Genomic DNA, 15,426 nt, shown 5'->3' with positions numbered 1-15,426 from the left:
CTGTGAATCTCAGGGCAAGTGCTCAACCTCTGTCCTGAAGTGACTACGGACCGACTGGAAAACAGAAAACCCTCCTGAATGTACAGCCCAAGGAACCACATCACCAAGCACAGGCAGAGAGAAAGTGTACAGGGCCAAGGTCACAAAGGTGTGGGGACTCGACTGCAAATATCCCAACCTATTTTCCCTGAGAAATGCTAGTCCTTGACAGTCATGACATCTTTTAGTTTAGTTTAGTTTTGTTTTAAATTGGCCACCGTAAATAAAGAGGTCTCTGTATGGCTGGGCCAAACCCAAGGGAAGTCTAGGACTTGTACCAGGAGCCTCCTGAGTGGCGGTATCCCTTACGCCACTGTCTCTGGTGACTATAACTTTGGACAAACCTGGGCCCCTTCACCAGGACCAAGGGGACTGTTAAACAGGAAGCAGTATCTTCCATCTCCTCTTGTGTTCGCTCAGCAAGTCCAGTCCCAGGCCTTCTGCTGACTCTCAGCTCCTCTCGCTCAATGGCAAGATCAGGTCATGATTGTGATCCTGCTATGATAAAAACCGAATACAGCAGGGCGTGGTCGTGCACGCCTGTAATCCCAGCGGCTCGGGAGGCTGGGGCAGGAGGATCGTGATTTCAAAGCCAGCCTTAGCAACTTAGTGAGAGGGTTCAAGACTGTGGGTTCTTGGGCTGGGGATGTGGCTCAAGTGGTAGTGCGCTCTCCTGGCATGCGTGTGGCCCAGGTTCGATCCTCAGCACCACATACCAACAAAGATGTTGTGTCCGCCAAGAACTAAAAAATAAATATTAAAAATTCTCTCTCTCTCTCTCTCTCTCTCTCTCTCTCTCCTCTCTCACTCTCTCTTTAAAAAAAAAAAAAAAAGACTGTGGGTTCTGGAAACCTAAGCAACTCAGCAAGACCCTGTCTGTAAATAAAATACAAAAAAAAAAAAAAAAGGCTGGGGATGTGGCTCAGTGGTTAAGACCCCCTGGGTTCCATCCCCAGTACCAAAAACAAAAACAACAACAACAAAAACTGAATACAGATCTTTTAGGGCACTTTTTAGTTGGCAAAGTGCTTTTCAATTATACTATCTAATTTAATGAGTGATCAGTGAGGATAAGGAAAAATGTTAAACGATACAACAAATAGAATCAAAGACATAAGACAAGCGAGGGAAGCCCCCCAAATGAAGGTGCCTGCTACAGACCCCACTGACACAGCGCCAGGACCTGGAGCGTCTGTAGGGAGCAGCCCCTGCGCTTTGGCAGACGCTTCCCTCTAAAGCTGCTGGGGGCCTTAATGGTCTACCACACTGAAGCCCCTGTGGTGGGAGCGTCTGGAGGGAGTTGGAGGTCCATTCCCCTGGTGATTTCTCTTCCAGGACCTTATTTGAAATTGGCCATAGCCAAGGACAGAGTTGACAGCTGAGCCCGTGTCTCTTGGCCTGAGATTGACAAATCTGATCCGTATTCCATTACCTTTGGATCAGTGGGCCCTGCTGGGCTGTACCGGGGGACACCTTAGCAAGCCGTCCTGGATTACACCAGCATTGTCACCAGACAATGTCCCATGTCATTCTCTGAAGAAAAAGATCCTCTGGCAGTACTTCTGGGAAGATTATTTTGGGTGAGGGACTTTTTGGGGGTGTTTCCTGACACTCCACACGAGGCTGTTGAGTCCAGTCACATCGGCCCAGGCACACGCCTGTGGGTTCCAAGGGACGTGGCTTTGGAGGGCATCGCTGCCACAGGACAGCTCTCTGGCCAGCCCCGAGGCCGGCTCAAGGAGACAGGTTGGCTGAAGGGACAGTGGGATGGGGCCCTCCCCTTGCTGTCACCAAGGGTCGTAAGCAAATACTTGTACAGGTCCTGGTGTGACTGGCGCCTATGTAGGACCCCGGCACCTGGCCAGGGCTGCTGCTGGACAATGGGTTTGAGGGCCTCCAGAGGCCCAGGCCTTCTCCTGTCCGTGGAGGGCTCTGATGGTGCTAAGTGCCAATCAAGGTGTTGCCAGGGCTCCTTCAGAGGGACTGGAAGAGTTCAGAGGCCCAGCTAAGACTAGTAAGACTGCGCAGTGTCAGAGCTTGGCCTTGGAAAGCCACCTATCATCCTAAAGTCTCCTTGGATACCCTTGTGAAATGAGGGACTTAAAGGTCATCTCCAGTCCCCAGTATACACTGGTTTCATAAACTTAAGACCATGAGTAGGTTTTAAGAGATCCATGGACTCCTGTGAGTGTCATGTGTGCCTTTGTTTGTTTACTTATTTGTGCATTTCTTCCTGAAAAGAGAGTTGATAACTTCCTTAAGTCCTCAAAGGGCTCAGTAATAACAACACTTACAGACCATGCCCTGTGAAAGAAGAGTTATTCTTTTTTTTTTTTTTTTTTTGCTGGACTGGGGCTTGCTAGTGCTAAGCAAGCGCTCTGCCCCTAAGCTGCACCTCAAGCTCTTTTCTATTTTGTTTTTTATTTTGGGACAGGATATCACTTAGTTACCCAGGCTGCCCTCCAACTTGCAATCCTTCTGCCTCAGCCTCTCAAGTAGTTGGAATTACAAGTATGCACCACTGCACTGGGTGGGAAAGCATCATTCTTAGTCTTTAAATGAATTAACTTTATATCTAGTCCTCACGTCAGCCTTCAGAGGTGCGGAGAGGATAAGTAATTTGCCCAGTGCCGCATAGTGGGCATTTGGATGCTTTGGCCCAAGATCTTGATCACTACATTACATGTGGGTAAGGAATGACCTTTCCTAAAAGTGTGTGAAAGCAAAATAAAATAAAACAAAACAAAACAAAAAAACCCCAAACCTCATTTCTACTGAGGCAATGCTATCAAGGTTAACAAGGTGTTTTAAGGTTGAATTTCTCTTCTAATTTAAATCGTTTTACGATTAAATCGTTAGGACTGATTTTTTTTTTTCATTAATAATAAACTCTATGCTATGATGGTGCATATCTGTAATCCCAGCGGCTTGGGAGGCTGACACAGGAGGATCATGAGTTTAAAACCAGCCTCAGCAATTTAGTGAGGCCCTAAGCAAGTCAGTGAGACCCTGTCTCTAAATAAAATACAAAATAGGGTTGAGGATGTGGCTCACTGGTCACATGTTCCTGAGTTCAATCCCTGGTACCACCCCCCCCCCAAAAAAGGGAAAAGAATAAACTATGTAGTAAATCAATTGTGATAAATCAATAATAATGATTTAAATAATTAATAATAAAACCTTATTAATGGCTATGTATTCATAAGTTTTACAGTAGGCGACGGAGCTCAGCTAATCACTATTTTTGCAGATCTCTGTTATTGTTCCGTAATATCCTCTGTAAAATCCATCTTGTTATTCTTCACAAAGATGGTTAAAGGTATACCTAGTTCTTGCAAGGGAAAATTAGTTATTTTGCTGTAACAGTACATTAGCTTATGGTTTGGGGTTACCCAAACATGTATCCATTAAAAAAAAAGACATAAAGATAAGGGAGACATAAAAAGATGACATTACTTGTAAAACATTTTTCTGTAGAACAGCCAACATGGAAAAATCACTTCATTATAGTGAGGCTTGATGGTCTCTCTCAACTTTATGCTTTAATGCATTTATTCTGGAAACTACAAGGTCTTTAAAGTCTGAGGCAGATGACTACCTAGTTCTTTAGATGTAGGCAACATATATGGTGTTTTGGGCATTACATTTCTAAAGTTCATGACCACTTAAGGCCTACTGACAGCTATGACAGCTTTTGAAATGTGGGCAAGGCCTGGAGTGACCAGTGTGTGGCCAGCGGGGACCAGGATACTTTCCCATTGAACATCATGAACTGACTGATTAAATTGGGGTCCAAAACAATTTCCTCCTGACCTCTCAGATGTATTAACTGTGGGTAGTCTTCTTCTGGAAGTTTCTTCCACCTTCAAGACTGTTCCGTAGTTCTGATCTTGTCCCTGTCCTTTCCTTAGCAGAGTTTATGGGGACCTGATCTCTGAGCTGCTTTGCCTGGCCCTTACCTCTGTGCTGCCCTACCAAGGCACCAAGGCACCAAGGCTCCATCTCTGTCCCTGTTTCTTCTGTCTTCTCTTTAATCAGCAATGAGTCTTTTATTCTTTTCTTTCTTTCATTCCTTTTTTTTTTTTAAATTAGGGAGTGCAAACTGGGCACGATGATGTCACATAGCTATAATCCCAGCAACCCAGGAGGCTGAGTCAGGAGAATCACAACATGAAGTCCAGCCTGGGCCACTTAGGGAGACCCTGTCAAAAAAAAAAAAGAATTAATGCTGGGGATATTGGCACATGCCTGTAATCCCAGTGGCTCAAGAGGCAGAGACAGGAGGATCGTAAGTTCAAAGCCAGCTTCAGAATCTTTCTGAGGCCCTAAGTAACTTAGCAAGACCCTGTATCAAAATTTAAAAAATAAAAAGGGCTGGGGATATGACTCAGTGGCAAAGCACCCCTGGGTTCAATCCTTGGTGCCAAAAAAAGAAGAAAAGAAAAATTAAAACAAGGCTTGGGGATGTAGCTCAGGGGTAAAGCACCTCTGGATTCAGTTCCCAGTACCACAAAACATCTTAAAAATGCAAAATTAAATTAAGGAGTGCATATACACAATTTCCACCTGGAAAGCCATCATCAGCCCCCACTGCCTGGTGGTCTGAGGTGGCCTGAGCCACTTCTTCCTCTTGCTCCCTTTCCAGAGAGGAGGAGCCAGATCTGGACTCTCCACTCACACACTTCAGGGCTTTGTGGGTAGGAGGTGTTCTGGCAGGAGCGTGAGAGTCCAGAAGAAGAATAGTGACAAATAAATGGGAATAGCTCATGGTTCCTTGAATACTGCCAACTCTGTGCTGAGCTGATCTGTGAATGACACATCCGGTTTCATTTAAAAAAAAAAAATGTAATCTAGAAGGATCAGTACTTATGCACCAGGGGAGTTGTAAGGATGCCAATCAAGCAGCATGAACTGGGCGGTGCATGTGGAAGGCAGTGGGTCTGGAGCATGAGGGTGCACCGTTCAGGGATGGTCCCCTGGGGACTGAGCAGGGTTGGCTATGGATGGCTTCTGTTATTTCTATGGGAACTGCCATTGGCTGAAGGGAATTGATGTGGCCAAGGAGATACATCCTCCCCAGGGAAAGACCCCTAGTGACTAGTTGCTGCTATAGGAGTGCAAGGGGTCAGCCCAGGTTCCAACTTGATGGTCAATGGGAAAACAGCCTGAAAAGAGCATGGGGATCGGGGCTGGGGATGTGGCTCAGCGGTAGCGCGCTCGCCTGGCATGCGTGTGGCCCGGGTTCGATCCTCAGCACCACGTACCAACAAAGATGTTGTGTGTGTCCGCCGAGAACTAAAAAATAAATGTTAAAAATTCTCTCTCTCTCTCTCTCTCTCTCTCTCTCTCTCTCTCTCTCTCTCTCTCCTCTCTCACTCTCTCTTAAAAAAAAAAAAAAAAAAAGCATGGGGATCAGGGGCTGAGACCCTGGAGGGATGAGGGTCTGGTCAACCTGCCAGTTAAGCCATAGATAGCAGCAGAGGGGCTGCTGGTTCCAAGTGAGGGACTGTCAAATGGGAAGGAGGGATGTGGAGATCAGATGGGTTGTGCCCTGAGACTGGCAGCAGTTGAAGGGAACTTAGTCTGTCCCACAAATCTTGTGTTTGCCAGGGAAAGTCGACCAATCAGGATCTTAAAGGAGGTGGAATCGACAGCAAAGAGGAGGCTATGATGGGATTGTGGGTTTCCCCTCCAGACTGAGGCACTAGCTCCAGAGACTGGGGCTGTTGGTTGCTTTGATTATAAGGGAGCCTCTCACCAAGGACACACCCTCCCCCCTGCAGTGGGTGAAATGATGGGTCCGAGTGGGAATACAAAGATCAGGTCCTTTGCCTGAGCTGGGAAAAATCTGAAGGGCCACCCAAGCTTCCCGAGGCATCAGCAGAGGTTTCTGTTGCTTCCTGGCATAGCAATGTGTCCCTTGTCTGCAACTGCTGTTTCTCCAGAGCACTCGGGAGATCGCCTTGCAGTCTCCAGGCGACTTCCAGGAACCTCCTCTGCGACACAGCCCACAGCCATCATTTACCCTGGTACAGTGTTCCCTCTTGCTTTTCTTGTATTTATTGATATCATCATAGTAAAACTTGTTGGAATTTTCAGTGAAGCAGAAATATCTACATCTAGCCACTCATTTTACTTTTTTTCCTTCTTTTTGTAATTCCATAGTTGGTCCAGGCTAATTCATCCTTTTCCCATGAAAGCTTCCATAAATTTCACAAGGATTGTCCTCATAATTCTTGTCTTTATTTGTAAAAACTTAATTTCCAGCTGGGTGTGGAGGTGCACGCCTGTAATCCCAGCAGCTTGGGAGGCTGAGGTAGGAGGATCATGAGTTCAAAGCCAGTCTCAGCAACTTAGAGAACCCCTAAGCAACTCAGTGAGACCCTGTCTCTAAATTAAAAAAAAAAAAAAATTTAAATGTGGCTCAGTGGTTAAGTGTCTCTAGGTTCAATTCCTGGTACCCACCCCCATTTTGATTTCCCAAGTATAAGGTTAATTACATGTGATTACAGACATCTTAGAAAGTTATCTAAATTCCCCTAGCCAGAAAGGAACAGTTGGCAGTCAGCAAGTGTTTTGAATTAAACAGGGCAAGTTCCAGAGATGTGTGTAAGTGTAACTAGTTCTCTCGGGGATGGGAGCCAAGTGCAAACATAGACTATTTCATACACACATTCCTGAGAGTGACTGGGTTTTTCACTTGTGCCATGTTGACACTCAAAAATGTCAGATTTTGGGCTGGGGATGTGGCTCAAGCGGTAGCGTGCTCGCCTGGCATGCATGCGGCCCAGGTTCGATCCTCAGCACCACATACCAACAAAGATGTTGTGTCTGCCGAGAACTAAAAGATAAATATTAAAAAAAAAATTCTCTCTCTCTCTCTCTCCTTTCTCACTCTCTCTTTAAAAAAAAAAAAAATGTCAGATTTTGGAACTCGAATTTTTGGATTAAGGATACGTTGCCATATGACCCAGCACATGACCCAGAATTGAAAGCAGGAATCAGAACAGATATTTGCCCACCAATGTCTATAGCAGCATGATCGCTGTGGAATGTGTCAGGCACATGCTGCAACACAAACCTTATAGATATGCTAAATGAAATTGTAAAGGTAAAATTTCTAAGCTGATTCTAAGCTGCAAAGCTTGAGTTAAAGTGTAAAAGACTGGGCATTATAAAGCTTCTAAATTGCAAGGCTTGGGCTAAAAAGTAAAAGACCAGGTATTGTTAAAATTCCTCTGCTACCCCCAGAACCTGTAATCCCTGTAGCTGTTAGGACAATACCTGAACTGCCCAGTAAATATTTCTCCTGGTTCCCTGGTTGTTTAATAGCTAAGGGCTCCAAGTAGCTCAGCACGTAAGCATCCAGGTCCCAAAACCAATCAGTTTAAATGTGTACCCCGCTTAGGAGTGACCAATCACCCCTGCCCAGACTGTTCCCGCCAATGAATGTACTAATCCTGTCTCAGAGTTGTTGTTCAATTTTCCCGCGCCTCATGATGATTTGTTCTGATGTATGCAAAGCCCCCCCCCCCGCCCTCTCCAAAAAGTGTACTTAAGCTCTGCTTGACCTCTGCTCTGGGCTTTGGGCTGCTCTCCCTTCTTGAGTGAGCGTGGAGCCCCAGTGCGCTGGAATGGATCCCCAATAAATCCCCTTCTGCAATTGCATGAAGCTAGTCTCTTGTGTGGTCTCTCCCTCCGACGCTCCGCTGGACCCTTTACAAAATAAGCCACATAGAAAGGCACAAATTCATGCTGAGAGCCATAGCCAAGTAGGAATGACGCATGGCAATTTCCTTGTCAGTCTACCCAATGTTGCTTAGAGGGAGGACTCTCCATTGTGGAAATGGGCTTGCCTTGGACCCAGGTCATTTGCAGTGACATTGCATGAAAGGTGACCTTGCTCAGGGATTAGGGCGGATCAGGGTTTAGGGCGGTTCCAGGTTTAAGGTGGATCCTGCTGGGAATAGGGAGTATCCTGCTGCCTCAGGCGCCTGCTCCTTGAGTTCCCTTGAGTTCTCCGGGATTCAGAGAGTATTTGGGATGCAGAGCCAGGTGGAGGTGAATTTTCCCCAGAACCTGCGTGTAGAGTGCTGGTGAGAGTTCGGGAATAAAGAGTTGCTGTTGGAATCTACAAGTTTTTGTGGTGGCTCGGTTATTTTGTGCCCAGCCAGACTGCGGCAACTCCACTTGTGGTTTCTAAAATAGTCAAATTCAGGCATAATAGAGGTGGCTGGGAGAAGATGACTGGGGAGTTTAACGGGTGCAGAGTTACAGTTTGGGGTGATAAGAAAGTTCTGGAGATGATGGTGGTGACTATTCTTAATGCCACTGAACTGTACACTTAAAAATGACCAAAAGGGTAAGTACTCTTTATCACAATAAAAAAACAACTTGATGTAAAAAAAAAAAAAAAATGTTCAATGATGTGGCCCCAAATCACCAAGGTGGCATGTGAATGTTCAAGTTTGAAAACACTCTTCATCCTCACCTACCATGCAGCCATTATTTCCATGCAAATGACAAATAAGAAAACCATTTTTTTCTTTTCTTTTTTTTTTTGTAATGGGAATTGAGATCCCAGGAAAGTTCTTACTACTGAGCTACCAAGCTATATCCCCAGTCCCCCCCCTTTTTTTTTTGACTTGGGTTCTGTCTAAGTGGCCCAAGAGGACACTTAAGGATGGCCTTGAACTTCCTATCCTCCTACCTCAGCCTCTGCACCTCCTGCCTCAGTGTGTGCCACCTTACCAGGCTTACTTTCTAATACTCTTTAAAAAACAAACAAAAAAAAATTCCATTTATGGCCCCAATAAAATTTTTTTTTTCAGATTGAAAATATGAAATTTGCTGAGGTCCTATTTTGTGCAGTTGTTACATTTGCTTTACTTCATTTAATTCTAATATTGTGATGTAGTCATTACCCAAATCCACAGTGGGACATGGTCCCACTGTCACCAGCCTCCAAGCCACTCTCCCACCATGCTTATCCCATTTCGCTTGCTTTCCACTGGGCACTGAAAAAATTCCACCCGTTTGCAATTTTGCAACAGCAGAGGATTATTTTGGAAAAACACAATTTGTGGATCAAGCAGTACCTAAATGATGAAAGCAAATCTTGTCCCCCAGAGCAGCGCACACTAAAGGGAAACATTCCACCATAGAGGGAAACAAAAGTGGGCATCTGCTTGGAGCTTGTGGCTCTTGTGGCTTCCTCAGTTTCAAGCCAGCACATTCCATATGAAAACAGATAGAATGCATCCTCACGTTGGAAAATACAAAAGTGCACAAAGGAAAAAAATCCACCCCCTACAAAGCACCATTTATCTCACCACCTAGAAATAACTAAGGTTCCCATTTTGGTCAATAGTGTTCCCATTTTTTACTGTGCATATTTATAAACTGAATGTATTACAAAAATGGGTTTTATCATAGTTTTATGGTTTATGTCTAAATATATTATGAACATTTTCTTCTGCAACTGTTAAAATAATTGCATAGTTTGGAGAAAACAAAATTAAGCAATCTTTTGTTTTCTTTTTTCAAATTTTTAGTAGCAGGGAATGAACTCAGGGGCACTCAGCCACTGAACCACATCCCAAGCCCTTTTTCGTATTTTATTTAGAGACAGGATCTCTCTGAGTTGCTTAGTGCCTCGCTTTTGCTGAAGCTGGTTTTGAACTCACAATCCTCCTGCCTTAGCCACCCAAGCCACTGGGATTACAGGCGCGCACCACTGCACCCGGCTTAAGCAATCTTGTTGGGAAAATTTAGATAGAATTTTTACCCTCCAAGGAGACTTCATTCTCTTTTTTTACTGCCTTGAGATAGCAGAGGATCCTTGTCTTATATAGCTTTCTATAGATGATGGGAACTGGCCCTGCAATTGAGCTTTTTTTTTTTTTTTTTTTTTTTAAATATTTTTAGTTGTGGATGGACATAATACGTTTACTTTTAAAATCTATTTATATGGGGTGCTGAGAATTGAACCCAGAGCCTCATATGTGCCAGGCAAGTGCTCTACCACTGAGCTACAACCTCAGCCCTGCAACTGAGCTTTTTAACTGCTTCTCTACAACCATCTAAACATCAATCAAATAATCATTTCCTTTATTCCAGTCCATCGCTCCCCTTTACTTCCTCTTTCTCCTTGGCACACACACCACTTCTATCTCTCCAGTGCTTGCCTCTCTTGACCTCCATTGCCTTTCCTTAAAGATGCTTTGTTTTCTTTAGAGATTGAACTCAGGGGCACTCAGCCACTGAGCCACATCCCCAGCCTATTTTGTATTTTATTTAGAAACAGGGTGGCGCTCAGTTGCTTAGCAACTTGATTTTGCTGAGGCTGGCTTTGAACTCGTTATCCTCCTGCCTCAGCCTCCCAAACTGCTGGGATTACAGGCGTGCACCATCATGCTCAGAGAGGCTTTCTTTTCTTTCATTTAAAATTATTGTCTTGCTGGGCATGGTGACACAGGCCTGTAATCCCAGTGGCTCTGGAGGCTGAGACAAGAGAGTTGCAAGTTCAAAGCCAGCCTCAGAAACTTAGTGAGGCTCTAGGCAACTTAGCAAGGCCCTGTCTCAAAATTAAAAAAATAAAAAGGGCTGGAGATGTAGCTCAGTGGTTAAGTACCCCTGGGTTCAATCCCTGGTATCCAACAAGAAAAAAGGTAAAAATAACATTACTGTCTTAATTGACTTTAATTTATTCGAAACTTTGCCCTCACTTTCACAATAGAATTGCTTTTAATAATCTGTAGAATCCAACTATTTAAAATCAAGTATGTTTTAATAAGACTTTATAGAATAACTTTACAAATGGAGAAACACAGGACTTGGGCACAAGGTCAATAGGGATAACAATTACCATTTTTTTTAAAGTAGCTTTTACAGAGACAGCAGAGCAAAGGTAAAAAGTACTTGGTGCTTTAAGGATGTATTAGGAATCAGAACAGAAACATGTGCATTATTTTAAGGCAAATAACAAATGATTAGACATTTAGTTAGGACATCGGAGCATTATAGTTTTTACTAATCATGAAATTCACATGTAACTAAACTTATATTTCCAGAAAAAGGCAAATGTCAATTAACAGTAACTTTGTATAGAAAGACAGAGGCCAGCTAGCATGAGAGTGGTCCATGCAGATGGGGCTAATTCTGGAGTCCTGGAAACTGCAAGGTGCTCTTCCATCACGCGGCTCTCTGAAAGGTAGAGACACTTGGTCATTAAAGAAAATCCCTTTGGCAGTTCATCCTGCTGCCCACACATAAGACATATCGGCACGAGCCACAAATTAGTCAGGGCCCCACATTTGACGAGGACAATGTGCTTATAGGATCAGCAGCGCAGACAACATGAAATTCACACTCCCTGAAAAATTTTAAGTTGCCCCAGGCTGACTGTTAATTTGCTTTTCCCTGGATACTTCTCACCCCTGATACCTACTGCAGGGGAGACAGCTTCATTTGCAGGGATGGGATAGAATTTGGTTAAGTGCTGATAAGGGGGCACATTTTGGGCCCCAGATTCTAGAAAGAAAACACGGTCCCGGTTCATTCAATTATAAACCCATACTTGCGGAACACCTACCCCAGGCCTGACACCCAGAATGTAAGTGACAAAGACAGGTCCCACATTTTACTTGCTTTCAGGACTTGGAAATATTAAATTCCTGACATTTATAGGTCAGAACAAGATGCTGGGGGTGTAGCCTCACTGGTAGAACACTTGTGTAGCATGTGTAAGGCCATGTTCCATTCCTAGCACCATTTAAAAAAAAAATTTACAGGTTAGAATTAGGAGAGTCCTCTGAACTTGGTTGGCCCTAAAAACCCAGCTCAGGCAGGGGTGGGAAACTATCCACTCTTCCTGTCTTTCTCTTGGTCCTGTCTTTCTTTCTATTGTCTTCTTCAAATCAGTAAGGTGAAGGCTACTGAGAGCCATCACCAGGGCCCTTTAAGGACCCAGGGAAAAGTTCCTAATGGACAAGAACAGAATCAAAGTGCTGTCAGGAATTCACCATCAAGGTGGGTTCTAACTGCGTGGCCTTCCTGGAGATTGTTGGGTCCCTTCCCAAAGGACAGGACACCAGAGAGTAGTACTTCCTGGTGTTTAAGGCACAGGCTTGTTCTATTTATTGAATGCCCTTTATAATAGAAGTTCACAGACTATCAGACTTGAAAGAATTCTGCTCCTGAAAGGCAGCAGGACCGCCATCCCAGGGAGCACCTCTCAAGGATGCTGGGGCAGCTCCCACCTGGAGCCCTGGATGCCCACAACTGCATTGGACGCGTTGATCAGCACAACTTTGGCTGTCAGCCTCGAGCAGGCCAGGATGTAGGAGAAGACACCAGGTAAACTAAGCACCCCATGAGCAACTGAGCACCCCGAAAGGGCGAAAGAGAGAACACGCTTACCACAACCAGAGATAAAGGCCTGAGGAAAGCAGCGGAGCTGGCCGTGCCAGCATTTGCACAGGGAACACTTCTTGGGCAGCCAAGCGCCGTGAGACACGGATCCGCAGTTCCTAGGAAGAAACAGATGATGCCTACTTTAAGTTCTCACATTTCCTTCTCTCTCCTCTGCACCCGCTTCCTGCCCCTTTCACAGCTTACTCTTTTCGCACATCATGCTCACAATTCCGTCCATAGAAGGAAGCGGGGCAGGCACAAAAGGACCCCAGGATGCAGGTGCCCCCATTCAGACAGCAAGTTTTGTTTAGCTCCTTACCTGAAATGTAAGAGGAGAGACTGAAAAACCTGAGGACATTTCCTGCAAACCCAGTGCTTCATCTCCCCCAAATGTTTACAGATGTCCGAAAACCGTCAGCCTCACAAGTGGGACTCTGCTTTCCACAGTTCCTTTTGCTAGCTCTTCTTTTGAACTGGGGAAATCACTTTCAGGCACTTGACAGTGCCGGTTGTCAGGGACCCCAGTGTGAAGTGGAATCAGGGGAGGGAAACTGCATACCAGGGAAGTGAAATATGCCATGCTAGTCTCACCAACTCAACCCATCTACCCACCCACCCAGCATCACGTGCCCACCCACCCAGCATCATGTGCCCACCCCCTTAGGTAAAAGTCCACAAGATGGACCAGGTCAGGGGTGATCTAAGGCAGGTAGCTCTTACTGTCCTGTATTCCTATGGATGGCACAAACTGGAAAGACCGGGAACGAACTGCAGGTTTCTCCTGGGACTGAATGCTTCCATCTCTAAAGCCTGGGTCTCCCAGAGATGCATGTGCAAATTCATGGTGGCCCAACCCTTAATGATAAAAATCAATCCAGGAGTCTGTATTTTAGGCTACATAGAAATAGTTGGTGATCAAAATAACAAAACAGTGAAGGATGGGGTGTGCTTGGAGATACAGCACTTGCCTAGCACTTGCCTAGCATGCGCAAGAACTTGGGTTCCATCCCTAGGACTACAAAAAAGGGTGATTAAAAGAACAAAAGCTTTCTCACCAGCAACTAATCCCAGTTCAAACATGTTGGAAATGGCCATGATGAAAATCACCCTAGGAAGAGGAAATAGGGACATCCCGTTAGCAAATCAAAGCAAATAAAACCCTTGGAATTAACACTTGGGTCCTCTCCACACAGAGCCAAGACCACAGACCACTAAAGAGGAATTGCAGAATCTCACCTTTCTTCTTTATTTATTTATAGCTAACTCAGGCTAACAAAGAAAATGTTGAAAATATCAACAATATCCAACTCTTCATTATTTCTTAGGGCCTAACCTCACAAGCACATGAGTTAAAGAGGGAATAAATCTTATCTATTTCACAAAACCTACATTTTTTTTTCCTCTCTTGCAGAGTTTTCATATAAGAATTTTAAAATGGTTGGTTACAGTGGCACACACATAGAATCCCAGCAACTCAGGAAGCTGAGACAGGAGGATCACAAGTTCAAGGCCAGCTTCAGCAACATAGTAAGAAAGACCAGCAACTTAGTGAGACCTTGTCTCAAAACAAAAAAAGTAAAAAGGGCTGGGGATGTAATGTTGCTCAGTGGTAAAACACCCCAGGTTCAATCCTCAGCACTCTCGCGCGCTCACACACACACAAACACACACACACACACACACACACACACACACACACACGAATTTAAAAAATGACATTCTGTGTTATCAAATTGCATTTCACAAACTATTTCAATTAAACCTGTAATTGGAAAGTTTTTCAGGTTAATTTTTTTTTTTTTTTGCTGTCGTTCTTAACAGTTTTGCAAGTATAAAATCAGTCTCTCTATATATTTGAGCTTTTCAAAAGCAGATTTTTAATTTGGCTATCATATTGGTATTCCTTATAAAAGAGTAGGAAAACATTTCATCAGCAGCATGATTAGAAATGTTAAAAGCCCATGGCAAAGTAGACTGTAAGTCTGAAGTACCAGGTTTTTCAGGAAAAACAGCAGGGCTGTTGGAAAGTTTTTAAGGTTCGATTAAGACAAAATCAGAGAGGTATAGAAAAATGATCTCCTAAGCTGGCAATCTCTAGCCATCAAGTCCACAGTTCAAGATTAGCTCCTACCTGGAAGAGAAGTGCTCCATCTTCCTGCAGTCCACAGCTCTTAAAAATTTAGGGGGCGGGGGATGTAAGCAGTGGCTTTAACTCATAAAGTCATTGCCAAAACACTTAAAGGAAAAAAACATTAATTTTCAGAAGTGAAAAATGACAATTTAAAAAGTATCCCGGATGAAAAAGAAGCTTGCCCCAGGTCTTAGGAGAAGCAGGAGCCCGGGATGTCCTGGAAGCTGGGGTATTCTAGCGAATACAATCTAATGAATGTTTTGACCTTGAGCAAGGAACTTCCGGGGGATCCTCCTTCCTTCAGGTGGCAAAAAGGACCCTCAGGTGGGCGGGGAGGCAGGAGGCTCAGCCCCCTTAGAATGCCCTAATGCTGCAGGGCTGGGAAGTGAACTGCAAGACGCCTGAAAAGAAAGGAAAGGAAAAGAAAGTGACCAAAACTGAGGTCGGTTATCCTCAGTCACCGGTGAAAATACCAGATTTACTCCCCCACACCTCCCCGGGGGGTGGGGATGGGGGCAACTCGATTATTCTATCAAGTTGTTGATCCCAACTTGAAGTGATGGAGAACCATTGTTTTATTAAGAAAAACCCAAACACCACGTAAGGGAGTGTCTAAAGACCTTTGCATTTTATTCTCAAATTTTATTTCTAGAAAGTAGATTTCATCTTTGTTTTTCACAAAAAAAGGTTGTTGAGACCCGTGCTCCGCCCTAGGGAAGCTCAGGTGGTCTAGCAAAGGTGTGCCCCCTGCCTTCAGGAGTTAGGTGGGTGAGGGGTAAGACCAAGGTCGGAAGGGGATATGCAGGTGCTGGGCTTGGGAGAGCCAGCCAGCCTTGCCGGTG

The 15,426-nt window shown here is 44.6% G+C and overlaps 1 protein-coding gene across 1 annotated transcript; it reads right to left on the bottom strand.

Moving 5' to 3' along the window:
• Window positions 1–11,128: 11,128 nt before the first annotated feature.
• Window positions 11,129–13,554, bottom strand: Cripto (cripto, EGF-CFC family member). Its single transcript, XM_026389865.1, has 5 exons — window positions 13,509–13,554; window positions 13,174–13,308; window positions 12,658–12,772; window positions 12,460–12,569; window positions 11,129–11,244 (listed from the first exon to the last, which is right to left on the bottom strand). Exons 1-5 carry the CDS (start codon window positions 13,546–13,548, stop codon window positions 11,129–11,131), a joined length of 516 nt encoding a protein of 171 aa, XP_026245650.1. The 5' UTR covers window positions 13,549–13,554.
• Between the last annotated feature and the right edge of the window lie 1,872 nt (window positions 13,555–15,426).

The sequence above is a fragment of the Urocitellus parryii genome, chromosome 3, assembly GCF_045843805.1.
Source record: "Urocitellus parryii isolate mUroPar1 chromosome 3, mUroPar1.hap1, whole genome shotgun sequence".
NCBI lineage: Eukaryota > Metazoa > Chordata > Mammalia > Rodentia > Sciuridae > Urocitellus > Urocitellus parryii.
The sequence above is the reverse complement of the archived record's forward strand: the minus strand, read 5'-3'. Positions and strand labels throughout refer to the sequence as shown.